The sequence below is a fragment of the Gouania willdenowi genome, chromosome 11 (assembly GCF_900634775.1).
Source record: "Gouania willdenowi chromosome 11, fGouWil2.1, whole genome shotgun sequence".
Lineage (NCBI taxonomy): Eukaryota > Metazoa > Chordata > Actinopteri > Blenniiformes > Gobiesocidae > Gouania > Gouania willdenowi.
Window position 1 is genome coordinate 8,491,949 of NC_041054.1, and position 22,004 is coordinate 8,513,952.

The 22,004-nt window shown below is 37.5% G+C and overlaps 2 protein-coding genes across 3 annotated transcripts in view; one reads left to right on the forward strand and one right to left on the reverse strand.

The window, feature by feature from the left end:
- The first annotated feature begins 874 nt into the window (after positions 1–874).
- On the forward strand, positions 875–15,744 carry pip4p2 (phosphatidylinositol-4,5-bisphosphate 4-phosphatase 2). 2 transcript variants are annotated; one of them, XM_028461945.1, is made up of 8 exons: positions 875–1,179; positions 8,141–8,289; positions 9,481–9,587; positions 9,738–9,861; positions 11,277–11,351; positions 11,712–11,764; positions 13,582–13,672; positions 14,564–15,744. In XM_028461945.1, exons 1-8 carry the CDS (start codon positions 1,074–1,076, stop codon positions 14,705–14,707), a joined length of 849 nt encoding a protein of 282 aa, XP_028317746.1. In that variant the 5' UTR covers positions 875–1,073; the 3' UTR covers positions 14,708–15,744. The 2 variants fall into 2 exon arrangements, with proteins under 2 accessions (XP_028317746.1, XP_028317747.1); XM_028461946.1 differs by lacking the exon at positions 11,277–11,351.
- A 1,930-nt stretch (positions 15,745–17,674) lies between these two features.
- The window catches only part of necab1 (N-terminal EF-hand calcium binding protein 1), a 36,824-nt gene continuing 32,494 nt past the window's right edge, over positions 17,675–22,004 (reverse strand). Inside the window, exons 12-13 of the mRNA XM_028461967.1 lie at positions 19,304–19,395; positions 17,675–18,257 (exon numbers count right to left, since the gene is read on the reverse strand). Of these exons, the coding sequence (XP_028317768.1) occupies positions 18,229–18,257; positions 19,304–19,395 (121 nt within the window). The 3' untranslated portion in view covers positions 17,675–18,228. The remainder of the gene's footprint in view (positions 18,258–19,303; positions 19,396–22,004) is intronic.

A 22,004-nucleotide genomic window follows, 5' to 3' on the forward strand; every position in this document is an offset into this window, starting at 1 on the left:
AAAAGACAACCAAAATTTGCCATATTGATGAGAAAATCTACAAAAGGAATTTAAAATCACACAAAATGTGTCTTGTATTAATGCTCAGATTGGTTATTCATCCAAATCAGGGGTGTCAAACTCATTTTAGTTCAGGTGTCAAATACAGAGCAGTTTGATCTCAAGCTCTCCACATATTTTGTGCGTGGAAATGAGTAATTTCAACATTATTGTGCCCAAGTTTACACTTCTACACATACATAAAATACTAAATATGTAAGAAACCAACCATATCCAAGCAATAAGTGACAGATATCAGTTCAAACAGGATCTTCACTTTATATTTCCTAGATTGATTTTGGGACCAATGTCTATTTAATTAAGGGAAATAAGTCATAATTTTAGGAAAATTGAAGGATTTTGAGAGGGTTTTTTTTATTTTTTTTTTAAAGTTTAACATAAAAAATGACTGCAATCATGTGATGTAAGCACTGGGAAAATTGTGAGCACCTGGAAATATTGTTGAGTTTCATTTACACAATGATTCGTGTTTTCTCTGTCATTTTTTCTTTCTCCTGCGGGCCGAATGGGATGCTCCAAAGGGCCGGATTTGGCCCCTGGGCCATGAGTTTGATACATACACTATCGGAATGTCAGTAGTCCTATACTGACACCTAGTGGACAAAGGGCTTTGCTGTTGTTGATGGATTTGAGTCTCGTTAAAAGCAACACTAGTAACAAATAAATACAAACAAATAACTAAATAAATAAAATATGTTGATGCATTTGTTGTATAAACGCAGAAAGGAAGATTTGTAGGCCTAAATAAATAAAGTATGATGATATTGTTGGGATAATAAATGAGGTTCAAGTCCCTTTCTGGGCCCCTCAGTGCATTAAAACCTTCCCAGGCCCGGAGCTGCTCGGGTCGGGGCGGGGAGACGTCGGGCCCCGCCTACAGACCACCGTCACACCGGCTGTGGAGCTGCGGCGCTCCGACGACCCAGAGCCGGCTGAGCGAAAGGGAAGAGCGGCCGCAGCCAGCAAAGACCCCCCGCCCCCCGTTCCTTCCTCTCGCTCCTGCGTTGAACGTCATGGCCTCCGACGGCGTGGACGAGCGCTCTCCGCTGCTGTCAGGTCCAAACTCAGAGAATGTGACCCCCACCGTCCCTCCGTACCTGCAGGAGCCCAGTCCCAGAGGTAAACACCGCACACAGCCGCTGCATGCTGAATCATGTTCAGGGCCCGACGCGGTACGGGCGAGTAAAGCCGCAGTGAGTGAAGGCAGCAGCGGGTTGGGGAGCAGGGCCCCGCACAGCCTTCATCATACATCACCCATGGTCCCAGGCCTGTGCACAGGGGCGTCCATGGCCTTTTGCAGGCTGACAACAGACACTATTGTTCCTGCTTCAGAAACATATGCGTCTCTTAAGATAATCAAAATGTGGGGCGTGTGCCCGAGGGGGAAGGGTCCTGGGTTTCTGTTGTATTTTGTGCTGCAAAGCCACAGCAGTAGAATTTAATCTCTAAAAACAGTCCCGTTTCCCTGCCTCTGAGAGGACAGGAAACTGTTTTTTTTTTCCTTCTATAAGTTTTCCTAAAACAGGATCCACATGCAAACAAACATTAAAACGTTTTCTGTAGAGGTGGGACGATCACGATGCGAGATGATAGACAATACTGGCCTTGAGATAATGATACGATACAATGTTTTTGGAAAGGAAAACAACAGAAAAAGTGAATTTAGAAAAATGACTATGCTTTTATTAATCTTTAACTCCAGACATACTTGCATACTTGTTCTCGGTATGACATTTTCAACTCAATAGGAATCTTGTGACATTTTAATATCGCAATGTCTTGTTGCACGATATATTGTCCTACCTTTAGTTTTCTGCGTGTGCAGTTAGATCAACAATAGATATATCGCAGGTTCCACAGTCATTGTAGTGGTTGTTATTTTTGATGTATTACGCATTCACCAGGATCAGTGTGTGTATTTGTTTTTTGCATTCCTATACAACATACTCTGTTATCTATTGGCCTGGCATGGAAAATGTAGTTGTTTTACTGTTCTCAGTCTAATTCCTATCAAAACAATGCTCTCTAAAAGTGTAGTAAAAATAGAAATACAAAATACATAAGTTTCACTTTCGAGGGGATTTGTGATCTTAAAACCAGTCTAAAGTTTGGGAACCACAGTTTAAATGTTATTACCAGTGACCATCACTGCCACTTCAATTATCATCTGCTTGTTTACATAAAGATAAGATCAGGTAATGCCCAGACAGGAAGTGTGACAAGATTAAGAAAACCTAAAACCCTCACCAGCTCTGGATATTTACGGTAAGATATATTTGTCACGCTATAGAACAGAAAATAAATCCATAAATTGTTCATGAATCGGGTTTAAAGTTTAAAGACTCCAACTATTCCAGTTCAGAAATCATCACCTGACCATAATTTCACGTGTTCTTGTTTTCTTACTTGGGTTTTGCTCGAGGGTTTACTCTGAATCACTGAAATGTTCCTCTTTGGTGTTTTCCACTAAAACATTACAATCACTGGATCAAGTCACACTTTTTAACAGCAGTCTTTTTCTTTTTGTGAGAGTAACATTTCATTATTTTATTATTATCAGAGAGCACAGATTGCTCTGCACCATTTAACATGTAATTCTCACATCAAGACAAATGACACAAGTGCAGTTCCAAAGTCCATTTATCCATTGGATATTCACAAATACTTTATTTCTAGACTGGAGTAATCTGTGAAATAATGTTTGAATCTTACAGCATTAACTGAGAAATGCCAGCCATGTCAAGGCCGATTTGTTGGCCTAGTTTAGTTTCTTTCTGCTGCCTGGATTATTGGCTAATTCCAGTCGGGTTTGCAAGTCAACAATCGTTCAGTTTGTACGAAGGATTAGTTTGAGTCAAGGATGCCAAATGAGATATTTTCCCCAAATGCCTCAAGTTTTATTTCAAATTTTATTGTTTGAGTACGTGAGTGAAGCGTTTGCAGTTATTTATTTTGTTCTATGTAGGAAACCCCGAACTGCTCCCCAGGCGCCGCAAAATGGCTGCCGACTGCCCCCCAGGGGATGGGTTAAATTGCAGAGGACAAATTTATATGTGTAACAACATATGTAACATCAATAAAGTTTGAGTTTTTAAAGTTTAAAAGATTGATGATGCGAGTATATAGAGATGTTTCACAGATTTTCGGTTTGAGGTTGTGGCCAGTGCAACACCTGGGGCTCTTTCTTGGCAGTTCATCAGCAGTGTTTAATGGAAATGGCTTTCTTGGATGGATGGGCACTTGCATCAAAGTCTTGGTACAATGCAAAAGGTTGTAAACTGATGCTGGATGTGTCCCATGAAAGGCTGAATAAGGGTTTTGTTCCGATATCGGCTGCATTGTGCACACATCTAGAGTTTGCAGGAAGATTAGGAAGTGGGTTGTTTTTCAGGATCAAAGTTACAGTGAAAGGAAAGTCTAAATGTGCCAGTAAACCAATACATTTTAGATAATATATCTTCACATTTATGAAAGCAGACAGTATAAGCCTTCCAATTAAACAGTGTTTCAATTTCCAAACTAAGGTCTATAAAGACATGGATGGGTAGCTTTGTTGTGAAAAAAAACCCCAAACAAGTTCTACCTGGTTAGACGACTTTCCTGGCTGTTAAACATCCCAAAAATCATACCAAACATGCTAAATAGAGTTATAGACGCAACTACTGTTATTGATTTTACATTTTATATGCTTCAAGTTCAGATGATTTACAGAAATGGGATGGTTAATGTAAATCGACAAGAGATCAACATGTCCATTAGCCACACTGCTAGACCCTTAGCCACCGGTGTTACCGGATCATTTCAATAAAATGTGATATGGTCCCAAAATATTACTTTTTATTTATTATTTTTATTTAAGTAGGGACAGTATTATCTTCTAACATGCTTTTGTAACCTAGCCCCAGCTTGACATATATAATTAGAAATTTTGCAGCAACATCAAGTAGTATTTACAGTAACAAGAATTTGGCGTCTGACCAATCTTATGGTATAAAAAGAGGAACAGGCCAGAGGCAGGGAGATGCTGCTGCCCACACGGCAGCAGGAAGTAGAGGCTATACCAGGAGGGAGTGCTGCTCAGATCCATTCTGTAATAGACCTGCAGCTTCAGTGCCAGATGTAGACACTCACAGCCTCCACCACAGGTTGATCTAATCAATTAATAATTCATTAGATAAATATCAAAGTCAATTTAAGGATTGAAAAAAAATCTCTCAACCATTCGTCTCAGGCTAAGCCTCCTCGACATGTTTGTAGCATAGTAGTACAAAGCAGCAACTGCTGAAAATAGTCCCTCTGTTAGTCTGATTTCCAGTTTATACTACAAGAATTGATTCATTTTTTAAATGTTTGAAAAAGATGAATTCATTCAAGACAATTTATGAAATCGGTTTATGATTTTATTTTAATATTTTTATAGTAAAAAAAGGGATTATGTTGAATTAAATCTATTTATTTGACAACTAGGGAACTTAAAAATAGTTCCAGTACAAAAAGGAATGTATTGCGCCGGCACATTCAGACAAAGATAGTTCAAATGTGACTCCCAACAGTAAATAGCCTATTTGATTTTAATGTATAATATGTAACTATATTTAATGTGTAAGTTAGAGACTCACCGATGATGTTCCTCTCAGCTGCTGATGAACAGTAAACTTTAGTCCTAGTGATCGTTGATGGACAAAGCTTCCTGATTAAGGTTCAAGATCTACAGGTGTGGAAGCTCATTACTCAGCACACCTGTTGTTCTCCCATAATCAGGTCCTCACCAGCTTAGTTATTCATCCAATGAATTTGTTCATTCCTGTTTCTACAATAACTGGTAATTCAGGGTTAACATTTAGTCACCAGCCAGTAGGGTTAGAATGAATAAAATATGGAAAACTTTCCCTTGATTAATCTCTTTCCGATTTAAGGATTTTCAAATGCTTCTATATCCATGCTGTGAAATATTTTCTGCAAATGCAAGGTGCTGAGAAGGTCTAAGCCAGCTTTTTTCAACCTTGGTCAATACCCCATGTGGGCTGAAATGTATAATAATAAAAACAATATAAATAAATAATATAAAATAATATAATATAAAAATCAGTAATATATATATATATATATTACTGATTTTTATTATTTTTTTTCAAATTAAAACAACACAATCTGTATTCTATACTTTAATTTAATCAAATGTAAATGTAGTTCTATGGGAACCACTGGTCTAAGCTAAGCGAGCATTAAAAAACATCAATACAATTACAAAAACAAGGCCTTGAGTGGAGTTTTCAATAGGCAGTAGCTCTAAGTTATGAAATCAAACCATTTGGAAATTATATTATATTCTCATAACTTAATAAAACTTAACTCAGATGAGAATTGAATCCCTGGAACACTGAAGTTAGAAAGAATAGAAGTAATCAGTACTAAGAATTACATGTACCGTAGAGAAAAAATATGTTTAACTAACATGCATGCTCTTCAAATGTAAACAAATCCCACTCCCCACTAACTGTATAGTGCACATTTTAAAGGTCAACAAATGGTTGAATACAAGCCACTCACAACCCGACATCTATTTAGTATTAAAACTCCTCAATTTCTTCTTCTTTTCAGATCCTCTCTTCATTTTACCCTGTGTTGGCAGCAGCCTTCCTTTTTTGCAGTTCAGGCTTGTCAACACCCTATAAGTATCTCCACATTTGTTTTTCTTAACTAATTTTACATCTTAATTTCAGCTCCTACTGTTTGTTTTGCACCGCTCCGATACTAAACCATAACAATCACGCTAATGTAAGCAAGTAGCCAATTGCTGTACAACACACCATGACAGTGTTCATGGGAAATGTAGGAATAGTACAACCAGCATTGTTGCCAGATATACATTACGTTTTAATGTCTAAACACACACAAAAACCCTCAAATTTATTGGCCAAAAACAGCCCAATCTGGCAACAATGACTTGTCGCCACCTACTGATTCAAACAGACGCAGTGGTATTTTGTTCTACACCAGCCAAAATAGCTAGTAACGCTACAATGTTACCTGCCAAAGTTAATTTTTACCCACAATTGGCAGGTTGGTGGTTGTTAATTTAAAGCCCTGATTATATGGATTTAAATTGAATAATATATATATATATATATATATATATATATATATATATATATATACACATATATATATAAAATGTATATTTTAAAGAAAAATTAAGTATTTTATCATCGAGTACTTGAGTCCTCAATTAAAAAAAGCTTTCAAACAAGAAATTAAAGATTGCATCATACCTAGAAGAGTTCAGGGATTTTCAACTACCACAACAAACCAATCATAAACTAATGTTCTCTTGTTGGAAGTGAAAGAAGAAAACTCGTTTCAGTTTGTGGATTAAAAACAGTGAAATTTCATCAAACATTGTGTGTGCGTGCTTTTGGTAGGATTTGGTCTCATTCCCAGCCAGGTCTGTCCAAATATATCCTCTGTCCATCTGTCCCTGTGGTACCCACTGTCTTAGAGCTGAGATAGTCTCATGTTTCTCAGAACGAACATCAATAATCCTCCCATTAGCTGTGTATCTGTGTGTTGTTTTGAGGAAAACACTCGATAAATGATCAGTAGTTTCTATTTGTCATTAGTAAACTAAATCTTAGACTTGTAGTATTGTGTCTTTATCTTAGCAGCAGCACTGGGTAAACCAATCAAAGCTGGACATCAAACAGAACTGGACAATATAACTTAAAATACTTAATGCTGCCTTCACACCGGATGAGTCACAAAATGTCCGTACGTCCAAATTACATACAAAGTCAATGGATAGATGCATCCCAGATGCGAAATCTTTCCTGTGCGGTCGGATCCGCACGTCAAGTGCGTTGGCGGTGCGAGCACGTCCTTCTGAACTTCAAATTTTTTGATCCTGCGGACCCTGCGGTACATTTCATGCGGCAGTTGCGACCGGTGCCACAGAAGACGCATTTGTGTGAACGCAGCATAAGATAGCAAAAGTAGAACAAAAGTCAACGAGCATGTTAATCTCTTTCTGACTGAAAGGGTTTCTGTTTGTCTCCAGAAGAGCAGCATTGCACCTAAAAACCTTGTTTTTTGACTGTGGGAGGAATGATTCACACACACACTCAGAAAAGAAAAGAATGTTGTAGGACTTGATATTCTAACATTATTTGACAATGCCCTAGATTGAAATCGTGGAGTTGTTTGTATGTCACAGAATGTAAACTATGCCTTTGTACTACTGTGATAATAAAGGCATTAACTGGTGTAAGTATGTGTGGATTCTGAGATTCACATGCTTGTGTACGGGAGCGTAAACTAAACACATGAGCTGCATGATGTGGGATTAAAAAGCAAAGGAGTCTGCTGTAGTACATTCATGCACAATAGTTTCTAAAGGCATCAGAGGAAATGTTTTTATCTGGAGAACACCTTTTGGGCACTGGTTCTTGTTTCACTAGTTTAAATAAAGCATACAGCACACTTTCATTTAGTTGTATTTTTGTTTCTGGCGCTTGTAGCACTTGTAGATATTGGTTCAATAGTTACAAAAAGACCAAAAAATGTTTATATGTTAATGTTGCATTTATTCAGACAACTCTTTTTTTAATCTCCTGACATGTTTCGACTGCCAACTGTCGGTCTTCCTCAGAGGCATTTAGTGATTGCTTTGATGTATCACAAGTTTTTCATAAGGAAAGCATCAAAACAATTACTGATCGCTTTCATGTGTCCTTATGAGTTTTTTTGTCCCATTGGGCGACAGGGGCGATGAGTAGATGCTTTGATGCTTTCCTTACAAAATAACTTGTAGGGATACATCAAAGCAATCATTAGATGCCTCTGGGGCATGTCAGTTGGCAGTGGAAACAAGTTAGGAGATCAAATTTCCTGGAAAAAAAAAGTTGTCTAAATAAATGAAACCTCAACATATTATTTAATAAAGACAAAATGAACTTGCTGGAATTATTGACCAGAAAAATTGCCTCACCACATGCTGTATTTCAATCATTTTATCCCTTCTTTTCAAGTTGTTCCTATATTATTTATTAAGCTTACTGACTGCCTGCTTGTTGTCTTGTTAAAGCTGAATTACCCCCTCCCTACACTGCCATCGCTAGTCCTGATGCCGGCGGTGTGCCAGTCATCAACTGCCGTGTTTGCCAGTCACTCATTAACCTGGACGGGAAGCTGCATCAGCATGTGGTTAAGTGCACGGTCTGCAATGAAGCCACGGTAAGAGGACACCTCCAGTGTGGGTGGAGAAAGTGGGCCAACATTTTATACGGTTACAAGATTTTTATAGATATTAGTTTTTCTACTTACTTGTATTCTGTCCCAAAGTCGCAATATTGTCAAGTTTCTTCATGTAATGTTTTCGGAGAGATTTTGGCGATGTTCGTCTTCCTCCGTATTCTGAAGTTGGAAAAACCATTCTTGCACACGTGTCAGTCACCACAGAGCGCGCCACGCGTCAGCCTGATTAACTGCACGCTCTGCTACAGCTGTCAGTGCAGACGGATCCAATGACTTTAATCAAACGTGGCAAATACCCTTTTTCATGGCAGACGTTTCGTGGCGCTGTCTATTCTCGAGTGTTTGCATTTCACTTAAAAATTTTAAATTTTTAGCCAATTCCTGACTCACCTGTGATGATCTAGACCAGAGGTTCCCGACCTTTTTCGTGTCATGACCCCTGTTGTGGCTGTTCCTTTACAAAATTAAACTAAACCAAAACTTGCCGCTGCGGGCCAAGACCAGGGGCGTGGCTGATGACGCACACACACCTTAGCGCATTACTCTGCGGGCTCCAGTAGCTCCGACTCCACTTCACGTCCGATGTACGCGCCCACTGTGCATTCAAAGATGCGTCCACAATGCATTTAAGATGCGTCTAAGTTCTGTCCAAGTGCGCAAAGGTTGTGTCCAAGTACGATCAGGTAGCCCTCTGTTGTGGTCAAAAAGGGGTTTTGCCCATGGCTCACCCCACTGCAATGTGCCACCACGTTTCCAACCCCTCTGTATAAGTCACCTGTGCTTAATTGATAGTGCACACCCAGTAACACTCCCAGCACCAATAAACCAATCCCAACAAAGGTAAACACAAGTGGGCAGTCACCCATTTTATGACTCCTACAACCCCACTTTGATATCACAAATGTCTGGCGACTCCAGCGATACAATTTTTTCTAGATTTCGTTTTTGATCATGTTTATTAAAGCTTTTTACAAATACAGAGTAGCCACTTAAAAGTTTTTATACTGCTCTTTATTTTATATTTGAGGACGTTTAAGTACAGAATACAGTTTGATCTTTATTGTGTGTTGTATATATCTGAAAAATAATAATTCCAAAAATTTAAAAAATAGAGGGTAAGATTTATCTTCAGTGAATCGATGTTTCTTTTTTTTTTCTATTCTTTTTTAGCCAATCAAGAATCCCCCAACAGGGAAGAAGTACGTGAGGTGTCCCTGTAACTGCCTGCTCATCTGTAAAGACACATCCAGGAGGATAGGATGTCCTCGACCAAACTGGTAAAAAAAACAAAAATACAAGCTGACATGTTGATGACTTTCCTCCCAAAACTACTGAACTCACAGCTGACTAAAGTCACCGATTAGATGGAGACTCATGTCCAGCATTAACCCTGAGTGGCCAAACCTTTGTGTCTGTGCCTCTGTTAGCAGACGCATCATAAACTTGAGTCCAGTGATGGTCGTCCCCGAGGAGCAGCCTGCACAGCCGGCGCTGCCCGTCCAACCAGAGGGGATGAGAGTGGTGTGTGGCCACTGTGGAAACACCTTCCTGGTATGTAAGCTTAGAAAAAAAATCAGTCATCAGCATGCTTGTTGATGTTGTTCGAGGTAAAACGTAGTTTATTTTTCTTTATATTCATCATGGTTGACACTGCAGAGAAGTGACACGGCTTCTGTTTAAGTGTTTACGCCTCATACCAGCAGCATCAGTGCAGATTAATCAATTTCTGGTAGAAATGCATTAGTTTAGCTTGTCATAATTATCTATGAAAGGCTCAGAATGAGCTATTGAGTCATTGTGACTCATTGGAGGGTCACTCCATGTCATTTCAACAAATTTTGGTCTCAAACATTTCTGGAATTTTTACCAATTGTTACGTAATATTTCAATAGGCACACTGTAAATTTTTACTTTAATCGAATTAATACTTTTGAGATATGGCCAATTTAGTGAGTGGGGGTATGTGTTGATTTTTGTGCTTTCTTATTTTTTCCATTTTCAGCTCCCAATATCTCAGGAGCTACACCACATAGGAAATAAAAATTTGGTAAAGGAATATAGCTCCACCTACTCTCATATACAAAAAAAATATTCTATACATCTTATTTGGTGGACATGCCAGACCCTCAAGTTTGGAAAAAAGTTTGTCGGCCTTTTCAGTATTCGCGAGTGGTAAAATAGCCCCAAATTTGGGGTCCAAAATATAAAGGAAGAAGTTGCATCTATCTCAAGAAAGAGTAACCTTTATACTATAGATTAAAACAGAGACCAGATGTTTTCCTTACATTCTCACATGCAGTTATGGGCCATTGTCACCTAAGAACTGTCACCTAAGAACCAATGCATATATCTGACAAGTCATTTGTGATTTGAACAGTTTATGTTCGTAGACGAGGCATATGCAAAGTTGTTTACTGAAGAACTAAACATGTTCCAGCCCAAAACCCAGACAAACTTTTTTCCAATTTTGAGGGTCTGGCATGTCCACCAGATGTATAGCAGATCTTTGTATATGGCCCATGTTGGAATGTAAGAAAAACATCTGTTCTCTGTTTTAATTTATAGTATAAAGGTTACTCTTTCTTGAGAAAGATGCAACTATTTTTGTCATATCCGCCAGATAAGATGTATAGCAGATATTTTTGTATATTCTGAGAGAGTAGGTGGAGCTGTATTAATATACCAAATTTCAGTTTCCTATGTGACGTAGTTCCTGAAATATTGAAAGCTGAAAATGGAAGAAAATCAACACAAACCCCCCTCATTAAATTAGCCATATCTCAGAAAGTATTAATCTAATCAAACTAATAATGTACAGTCAATGTGACAATAGATTATTCACGGAATAATAGACAAAAATGTCAGAATTTTTTTTAAACCGACGTGCATTACCCGTTTGTGAAATACCATGGAATGACCCTGGAAGCTCTTTAACATCTGCACGTTGTTGCTTGCGGCGTCTTTAGGGCAGTGAGGACGCCAAGTCATCCCAGCCAATGTCTGGTCTCTCCAGTGATGGCTCTCCTCCAGCACAACAACAGGTTGACAAAGCTGGTCATACTGGTAGACATAATAACAACAGCCTAACCTCCTCCAGTTCATAGAATGGAACAAATGGGACTTTTGCTTTTGCTTTTCACAGGCCAGATGTTAAAAGTCCTGCTCTTTAACAAGTGATTTCTTTGCAAATTCTTGCTTTAATTTCTAACACTTCCAATGCAACGACAACATTTTGTCACAATGAGCTAAAAGGCTGATTTACGCACTAATCACGTGTCATTTACTCACCATGACATTTCTGTTTGATTTCAATGAATAGAAGATTTGACAATGTCCGCCCGTTTCACTTCATGTTTGAGCTTTTTTTGATGCTACAATCACTTCTGTCTGTATCCTCACAGTGGATGGAGCTCCGCTTTAACACACTAGCCAAGTGTCCCCACTGCAAAAAAATGTAAGTCCAATGTTTACGATCCACTTTTAGAACAGACATGCAGCCACACATTTAAAAGTCATTGTTTTTAGCATCAGTTTGGCTCCTAAAGAGTCATTATATCATGATACATGTTTTTCAAGTAACTGTATTGAATAAGTTGCATCATAATCAAAATATTCACATTAGTTTGCCAGTGATAATGTAACTTCAAGTTTTTAGTTCTATGTTAACAATTCTAAAAGGTCATATAATTTTATTTTGAAAAACGTTATAATTAATTTTTTATGTAATGCAAAATACAACATTGTCATCTCAGGACATTTTAAAGCAAATCTACATATTCTATTTTTATTATTAATAATATTTTTTTCCAATTTTTAAAAATGTAATAACTTTTTGAACAAGTTATTTTACTAATATGTTATTCAGAAAACTGTTTATCAGGAAATCCACTTTTGATCTCTTGACATGTTTTGATGATCGCTTTGATTTTTCCTTTGATGTTTCCTTGACTTCCATGTAATAATTCCAGCAAGATTCTTTTTGAACATTATTCAAAAATAATAACTAATTTGTTATGATATTATTCAAAAAGACAAAAACAATCTTGCTGGATTCTTTACTAGTTATTATGTTTTGTTCAAGTTTTTTGTTGTTGTTTTAAATAAAGTTTGTATTGTACTTTCATATCTTTTATCTAAGGTATATATTTTAGTATTTTAGGGCAGGTCATTCATTCTCATCTACGCCTATTATTTTTCAAAGTAGCATGCTGGTACGAACTCTTAGTTTGCTCAAACTCTGACACATTGGTTACATGTTATCTTCCGATTCTTGTGACTCAAAAACCTGTAAATGGTTCCTTTGTGCAGCACCACAGCTGTGATCCAGAGCTTTGAAATCAAAGTAAACAAACAGGCATCTCCTTCAGATAATCTCTAAAAAAAAATGTGAGTAGAGTGGTGATTTACTAACAGGAGAAGCAGAGTGCGTATAGTAGTGTACTCAAAGATTGGTTTTAAATCAGGCCATCTTGCCCTTCATGCTTTATGGAAAAACACAGCCGTTTTATATGCTGAGCCTTAGAGGGTTATCTGGACGTGTGACAGGAATTACAGCAGAGGCTCAAATGTTAGCGTTAATGAGTAAGGAGGGAGTTTTGAGGAAGGAAAATCATTTTAAAACAGAGATGCTGAGAAATCAACGAAAGGCCACGTCTTTTTTTTGCATCAGTCACACTTCCTACTTCATCTTAGCTGAACCAGCTGCCTTTGTACTTTTGTCCCTGTAGACAATTTTAGCCAATTCTCGATTATAATAATTATTATTAGAGTGCGTTCAGAGGTTTCATGAATGACGTGCTTAGGCGTTACAGATGTAAACTGTTTGTTTCACCGGGTTTGGATGTATAAAAAACCAGACGAGGAATGTTTGAAAAAGCACCAGAGAGCAGGAAAATCAGGTGATCAGGCACCCCTAAGCCATCTGAGTAGCAGCGATCCCTGAAGAATGCCTGAGTCCAGTCACATGAGAGTCGTGTGAGGGAAATAAAAGGACGGGGCGAAGGGGCTGTGTACGATTCAATGGTTGGTTGAATGGTACCTGCTTTTGTATGAGGATTAAACTGCACATGTGATCATTGGAAGATGAAAGAATGAAAGATGATGACTGGATAACGTTTTAGATATTCAGGATTTAACCAAATTTACCATGTTAACTGGCAACTGGTCTCACATAATCCAGTCTCAATGATTAAAGGTTTTATAATCCTTGGTTACTGTAGCAGAAAGGTCTATAAAAAACAGCTTCAAACTCTCTTCTTCTTCTGTCTACAGCTCCTCTGTGGGCAGCGCACTACCCAGGAGACGCTGTTGTGCTTATATAACCATAGGAATGATCTGCATCTTCATTGGGGTGGGCCTAACGGTGAGTGTGATTACTGCTCATGGTCCTGTGTCAGGTTTCAGATGTTCTACCTTGGTTTTCTGCAGGTAAACTGGTATCTTTCAATAATTCATAACATTTTAAGGGCATTTTAGGAAGGTTGATTAGTTTAAATTTAAGTGAGGAATTGTGGTCATGCTTGTAGGCAACTTGTGTTTAGGTTTGAATTTAAGATCCAACGTTTAAACCAGTGATGTCTAGTAATTGATCAAAAAAAATTGTGATTTAAATTATATTTTTATCTTTTAAATTAATATATTATTATTCTTGATGAATAATAACAGGGAAAAAGAAAAGGAAAATTTAAAAAAGAGGGAAAAAATACTTACAGTGTAAAAATCAAAAACTAATTCTAGAGGGAAAAAAGTCTCTGGGGTTGCCAGAAATTTGTGATATAAAAAATGGGGTCACGACCCAAAAAAGGTTTGGGAACCTCTGATTTAAACTATTCTTTTAGTTTTGGCTTGAGAATGGCGTTTACCATTTATTTAATATATATTTTTTAAATACTATCTAGATAACTATTTGTTCTACTACTACTACTTTTATTATTATCAATAATAATTATCCTTTTTGTCATTACTTGTAAAAACAATTTTTACTCTATTTTTTATTATTTATTTTTGTTCATTTAAAGATTTTGGTTTAGATTTTTTCTGCTTCTGGTGCTCGTGCATGTGAGTGAGACAAAGCACGGGGGGGGGGTAAAGGCAGAGCCGTCGGGGAAGCTACGTTCAAAATCATGCTAGCTTTCGAAAATCACCTACCCTGCCTTTAAAAAATCAGTCAAAATGCTCTAAAATGGATGTCAGTGGGGGGGGTTCTGTTCTGAAAATGTCTGGCCGCCAATGAGTTCATGTCTTGCGTTCACAGGTGGGCACTCGGGACTTTGCCAGTCGTTACAACGCCACCTACGTGTCCTGGGCCTTGGCCTACCTGCTGGGCCTAATCTGCCTGATACGAGCCTGCTACTGGGGAGCCATCAAAGTCAGCTACCCGGAGAACAGCTTTGCCTGAAGCGGGAACGTCTCATCAGAACGTCCAGCATGAGATGACAGAACAACAAAACTTCCGTCTTGGCTTTAATTTCCTCATTTCGTTCAGCCTGGAACGTTGAAGCGTCGGATTAGGAAGTCTTTGCTGGATTTTTGTCACGTTGTGTTAACGTGTGGGATACTTTTATCTCACTGAACAAACCTCCTGCCTGACAGTCACCTGCACTGATCCTCATGGTACTAAACTCCTGCCCAAGTTTGATCCAAATCCTTTAAAATAACAGAATCAGAAACAAAGAGATGATTTTATTTCTAGAATTAAAAGCCATCACCTGTGATGATTAAAGATTGATAGTTTAATAGGAGTGTAGGTGGTCTGTGCAGGTTTTCCTGTTTCTAAGGTGACCGACTGATGACGTTTGATTTCTCTTTGACTCTAAACCGACCTCCTCGCATCAGTTTGCCACATTGCACTTCAGTAATATGCAACAGTGTTATTTTTGCTGCAACAGCTGTGTTCTCATACTGTGTTGTTACATTTATTTTGCCCATGCACACTGAAATAGTATTCTTATTTGATGATTTAAACACCGAAATGATCAGTTGTCTTTGATGTCAAGCCGTGCCAACTGTGCCGCCCAGTGTTAGCGAAGAGGAGCATCAGAACAGACGCGTGTTCTTTCTTTAAAACCCAACTTTTCATTCTTTTTTTGTGCCATACAGCTTTTAAAAACCACTGCGACAAAATCATTTTAGATTAATTTGAAAAACCCAAGGATCCTCGTACCTCTCCTACCCCGAGTTAGAATGTAGTCCGTCATGGTCTCTGTGCTAGCTAGCCTAGCTAACTCAGTGTCCTCTTTCCTGACCAGTGTCCATGAGATGAGCTTCGGTCCCGATTTCATTTGAATGTGATGATGAAGCAGAAGAAATGCTAATAATACATTGTACATAGTTCAAATTCAGTAAGTGGTGAAGTTCAGAGGTATGAGATGAGAGGAAAAGATGGCTCATGGTTCTTTTTAAAAATGATAATTTATCAATAAAATGTAAAATTGATTGTATGCTTGTAATTATTCACAGAATTTTGATCGACTTTCTGATGATGCATACATCACGTTACATTTACCCCTCCCACTAACATGACGCAAGCACAATTATCTTGTATACACTTTATGGGTTTCAGGCTTAACACAAACTTTTTAATACAAGCAGCCTCTCTTAAACCAGTATTCATTCACAGTCATACATGTGGAGGTATATGGAGTACCAAACCTGCCATAAATAGAATTTTTTTCCATATGTATAAAATAAAAGAAATTATATTTTCTTTTTTTATATATATCAGTCGATAATACATTTTTGGACAATATCTTTATTTTTGAAATTTTTTATTATTATTTCTTCCCTTTTTTATTTATGTTTATTACATTTTCCTTTTGGTTATTTTTCACCTTTATTTAGTTATCCATTTATTTTTAATTTTTTAGCAGGTTTGGTCCTTCGTATAGGTAAGCTACATCTTTTGCCAAGTGTATGCGGAATGCAAACTAATTAAGGTCCCGAAGACAAGAAACTGGATGGAATAGAACCAACGATGTTCAACACTGACTGATAAATAAATATGTATTTCCTACTGATAGCAGAGCCTCTTGGTAGCTTACACTGAAATGCAAACGTTATACAACAGGAAGGAAATGTGACATCAAAGGCTGGTAGTGACTCACCTTTTGATCTGCAGTCACGCACATCTCTGAAGGAAACACGAGAATATCCTCTTCTCTACCTGGTCTAAGTAACTCCAACAAACACCGTCTGTTGTCCGTAGTAAAAAAAAATAGAATAAAAATTGTGGAAAAAAGGGCTCCTAAATGTAAATTAAAAACGAAAAGTACAAAAACGTGTCAAACACAAGTAACATCCGGTTAAAAATGGCTGCCCCCGTATCACTAGTTGAAAGAATGTGCACATCTTATCATGTATACTGGAAATACAGGAAGTGCGAGTGAAGTTTCCCTAAAATAGACTTTATTTAAAAAGAATCAACGCAATATATGATCCCAACGTCCATATACGCTCCTATTTATTTGTGCTAATGGTCCGATGAACCACCACCTGGTTTTAATTTAGACACAGGTGATGCTAATTACTGTAGCCGTTTATTAGCAACATGCTGAGTTTTAACGAAGTTTAAAGATTAAACACTAAATCCGGACATGTTATTTATTAACAACTCGACGGTACGTTTTTAATTATTACGCTAATTCAAAACGATTAAACCTCCGTCTACAATTTATTCATTTATTTTAAAGAAAAAGTTTGGTAATTTAATGGCCTAATCACATGTAGACCACTGCAGCTGTGGAAAAGACATTAAAAAAAATAAGTTAAAAAAAAAAAAAAAAAAAAATCTTATAAAGTTTCCAGATGGATTTGAAAATGGAGACATATTTTTTGCAGGTTAGTTTTTTTTTTTTTTTTAATTACAGATTAGCCTGATATTTTTTTTATTTTAGCATCAACATTATTAACATGAGAAGTTTCATATTATTTGTAACTTAAGTGATTGTGTATCTTAATACAATAGATATAGGTTTAATTTAGCGATTCTTAAAATACATCCAACTTTGAATATATTAAGAATAATCGAGTAAACCTATTAAAAACATTACTTAAGTATCGTAAGGCCAGTCAAAGACTAACTTTTTTTTTTAAAAAAGGAAAATACCATCACCTTCATCTCAAAAAATGGTACTTTACTCACTTTATTATTATTTTTTAATATTATGTACCCTAGTGGCCACAGGGTGGCGTAAAAGTCCTGTATTTCTCTTTGTATGTACCCATGTGCACTGGGGTTAGAAACATAATAACAGCATTATTTCTGCAGTTTGAATAAAGGGAGTTTTTGGTTAAAAGGCTACAGTAGTGCACAATAATAACCAGTGAATTTTGAGGAAAATTCCTTGCAGAGAATACAGACAAAATGTACACAACAATATCATCTTTATTTAAAGTTTCATCAGTTTGACACGTCGACTACAGTAACAACAGATTGATGGTCTATGAACTCCCAGGAGTTGCTACGATTGATACACCGACATATCTGTGCTTCCATCTCTCCTCAGGTATCACACACATTTATGGCTGTCTTTACGAGCACATTCATCTTTATATCACACTTTAATCTGGCCCCTATGTGTGTGTTTCTCCAGAATTATTCTGATTCTAGCCACACACACACACACACACACACACTGGTTCCAGTCTGATGATGTCATTGTCTTACTAACTAAAAGTGTAAACAGACACGTGTGTGCTATCTGAGCTACCACCAAACTATGAGGAAACATGGTGGTTAAAAAGCCAATACTAAGCACCATGACATCACAATGTGTGTGTGTGTGTGTGCGTGTATGTGTGTGTGTGTGTGTGTGTGTGTGTGTGTGTGTGTGTGTGTGTGTGTGTGTGTGTGTGTGTCCTGATGTGATGACAGGTGACTGCTGGCTCTTTTCACCCTTCAGTGAAAGTCAGGACGAGCTGTCAGTTGTTGTTGAGGACCCACCAAGATGCTGTGAAAGGGGAAACACAAAAAGTGTCAGTAACTAAGTGACCCCGAAAGACAACATGGCACAGAGCGTGCACGCCTGCTGCCGTCCGTGCACGCTCTGTGCCTGTGTGTCATGTGCCCTTGCAACAGTTGATTGTCTTTAGAAGGCAGCTGTATGGGGTGTCAAATGTAAAAACTCGGTCACTTCTTCATAGCTGAATATTTTGAACATTTAGCTCACTTTCCTCACATTTAGCTACTTTTTCTTTCATTTCCGACAGAAATTCATGCAAAACAACACGTTCTATATCATTGTTAAAAATGTGTACACACAAAAAATAAATGTAAATGTAAAATGTAAATGTTAAATCTAAATCTAAAGCTTAAATCTAAATGCAAAGTGGGCAGGTCAGCGCTTGTCGATCACGAGGCCTCGCCCACACCCACGACTGCAGCTCAGTGAGTGAGGAGACTGATGAACTCATAAGAGCGGTAATGTCTGGTGTACGAACTTCACATCAGCCAAGGGAATGTGTGGTGCTAACTGGCATGCTGTATGTGAACTCACTTTTGCAAATGATGAAGACACCGAAGATACAGAAAACCGTGGAAGGTGGGGTGTTCAGAAGGTGGGCGGGGCCTTATGATCGACTGCCGCAGACCAGCCTACTTTATATAACTTCTAAACATTTAGGTTTACACTTGGCAATAGATTTAACATTTAGATTTAGCATTTAGATTTAACAATTAGCATTTAGATTTAGATTTAACATTACATTTAGATTAAAAAAATTACATTAATATTTAGAATTTACAGTTAGATTTAATATTTAATATTTAGACATTTTTAACAATGATATAGAACATGCTGTTTTATGTTTTACATTATTCTGTCGCAAATCAAATAAAAATAGCTAAATGTGAGGCAAGTCTAAACAGTCTAGCTTTGAGATAGATACATGATAGCTTTGTTAAAGTGCACCTAAAGCTCGTTATTTTTACTTCTTCACTTCTTAGTTTTTTTTTTTAGAAATCAGTCTTATTGTCATCTCAGGAGTAGGTTTTTACCGGGAACCAGCATGGTGGTGAGTGTCTCTGGGATTTCCAGGAAGTCGACGTTTCCCCTCTGGAAAGTTTTGCTGTAGTTTGTTTGTAAGTGGCTGAAAAGTGGAAAATAGATGAGGGTTTTTATAACACACAGGATATATTAAGTATCTTGGCAGTGTTAATGGTTTTATCTCTAAAGCGAACCAGTATCTTTTTCTAGCTACTGCTAAAACAGGTACATTTGGACATTTTTTGTCTGAGTCACATCTTGGCCAAAGTATCTACATAACCGTCTGTATTCCTCCAACAACAGTGATTTAAAAAAGCCCGATAATGTAGAGAACTTTACAACGGGAATAAGAACCAGGCAGACAACGTGTGAATGCACACATTTTCATCATGTTAACCGGCACGGTGGGTTTTTCTGTTTGGCATCGATTTGTCCAGTTTTCAGTTGTAGAAATTGACAGAAAGAGAAACCCTAGCCCCAGATACTCTCATTATTTACCTATAATTCAACCAGACTCTAATCATTGTAATCCATGTACAAACATGAATTTAGATTTTCCATATTATATTATATTATTTTATGTTATATCATATTATATTATATTCCAATTAACAATGCAGTTCATGTTATATCAAATATCATCTAATCTAAACTAATGTAATGTAATCTAAACCAATTTATTGTAATCTAATATAACCAAATGTAATCTAATCCAGACCAATAGCACAGTGAAATCTAATTTCATCCAACCTAACCTAACTTTACCTAATGAAATCTACTGTATTATTCCAACCTAACCTAACTTTACCTAATGAAATCTACTGTATTATTCCAACCTAACCTAACTTTACCTAATGAAATCTACTGTATTATTCCAACCTAACCTACGTGACGTAATCTAATCTATATTACCTCAATTCAATTTGACCTAATCTAATTTAATCTAATCTAATCTAACCCATTCTAATCCAACCCAATATAATTTAATCTAATCTAATCCAATCTAATCTACAGACACCTAATCTAATCTAATCTCATCTAATCATATCTACCGTAATCTAGTCTAATCTAATCTAATCCTATCTACTGTAATCTAATTTAATTTAATCTAATCTAATCTAATCCTAACTACCATAATCTAATCTAATCTATTTTTTTTCTAATATAACCTAATCTGATCTAATCTGACTTTATTAGCAATGTTTCAAATGACAATGATCCTTTTGACATGTACTCTACCATGTATGAGATACCATCTGTGCAGTTGCGTAGTAGTGTTGTATTCACAACAAATTGTATTTAATTGCAAAACCGACAAGCAAACGGAGTACACACACTTCAGCCACAATTTAGACTTTTGTAAACTTTTGTACTCTTAGGGGCAGATTCACAAAGATCTGACATAAAGGGTGGCAAACCAGTTGTTTCATTAAATCCTATAGTGATGCACTTTGATGTAGCAATGATTAGCGCACGTGCAGCAGTGGTGCAGACCGCCTCGTTTAAATGAGCATTTTGCTCGTTTAATGTGGAGACGTCAGTGCGCACAAGCACAGACACTTGAGGAAGTTAAAATGGAGGAAGATGGACTTCTCTGTCTGCTGCACAAACATTTAATAATGTAGAAAACTAAATAAACAAATACAAATGTTGTTTTTTGTTTTGTTTTATTTAAACAACAACTTCAAAACCTAATTATATTTTTCCCTCCTAATTGAATGTGGCTGCTGATCCGTCAGGTTCTGTATCTTTGCTCTGATCAGTCCATGAAAAATAGGCAGATTTGGACAGAAACTGTCCTATTGATCTGTTGATGCCATTGATCTGCGTTCATACAGCAATACAGTCTGTCAATCAGTCGATCAGCACCATTTGAAGATGATCTACTGACAATCATCTAGTAGGTTTGACCTCCTGAGTAACGCTGTGTCACCACATTCTCATATGCCATCACTGAGTAAATTGCGCATCTAATCAGCTGATTCTGGCCTGATGCTCCTTCAATCAACGCGCCATGAGAGTTTGACGATCAAAACATCACTAGAGTAGTGCATCCATAGCAACAGAGCTCCGCGCACAGCAGCATCCTCTCCCCATTGCTGTGACTCCAAACACACCGCCACAGGTGTGAAACACACACACACGCACGCACGCACGCACGCACGCACGCACGCACACACGCACACGCACACATACATTGTTTTATATGAATTATTTTTTTCTATTTGAAAGGTTCACTGGAGCCTTGTGTTTTGTGTCAACATTTACTACAGCGATGATCTCTGCGTGTGTGTCTGCACCTGCTTGTCAGTCGTACCACTTTCTTGTGCTAAAACAGTCATCGCAAAAACAGTTCCTGGTTTGATGAATTGCATTGTGCCCACTGCATTAATTTATTTGCATGTCCTCCTCACAGATTTTGGCTTCCCTTAAGAGCTCCGCCTACTATACATATTCATCAGAGGGAAACACACTAAATGGATAGAGGGCATATTGCGACGTGCAGCAGCAGCGTACTCCTGATTCCCTAGGGTTTGTACGGCTTATTAGCGCGTGAAGTGACGTTTGCACACGTTTTAATACCACTAAACCTTTAGTGAATCTGCCCCTTAATGTATTTCTATTTTTTCCCCCATTCTATAATAAGTGCCGATAAATTACTTATTAATTTAATTTTTGTAACCATATCTGTGCACCATTGTTGTTTGCCAA

Bases quoted from the DNA above. Each gene is read 5' to 3' on its own strand.
- pip4p2 (XM_028461945.1), top strand. From the start codon at position 1,074: ATGGCCTCCGACGGCGTGGACGAGCGCTCTCCGCTGCTGTCAGGTCCA. The intron at 9,588-9,737 runs GTAAAAAAAACA...TGCCTCTGTTAG, and splicing joins GGATGTCCTCGACCAAACTG to CAGACGCATCATAAACTTGA. The intron at 13,673-14,563 runs GTGAGTGTGATT...TTGCGTTCACAG, and splicing joins TCATTGGGGTGGGCCTAACG to GTGGGCACTCGGGACTTTGC.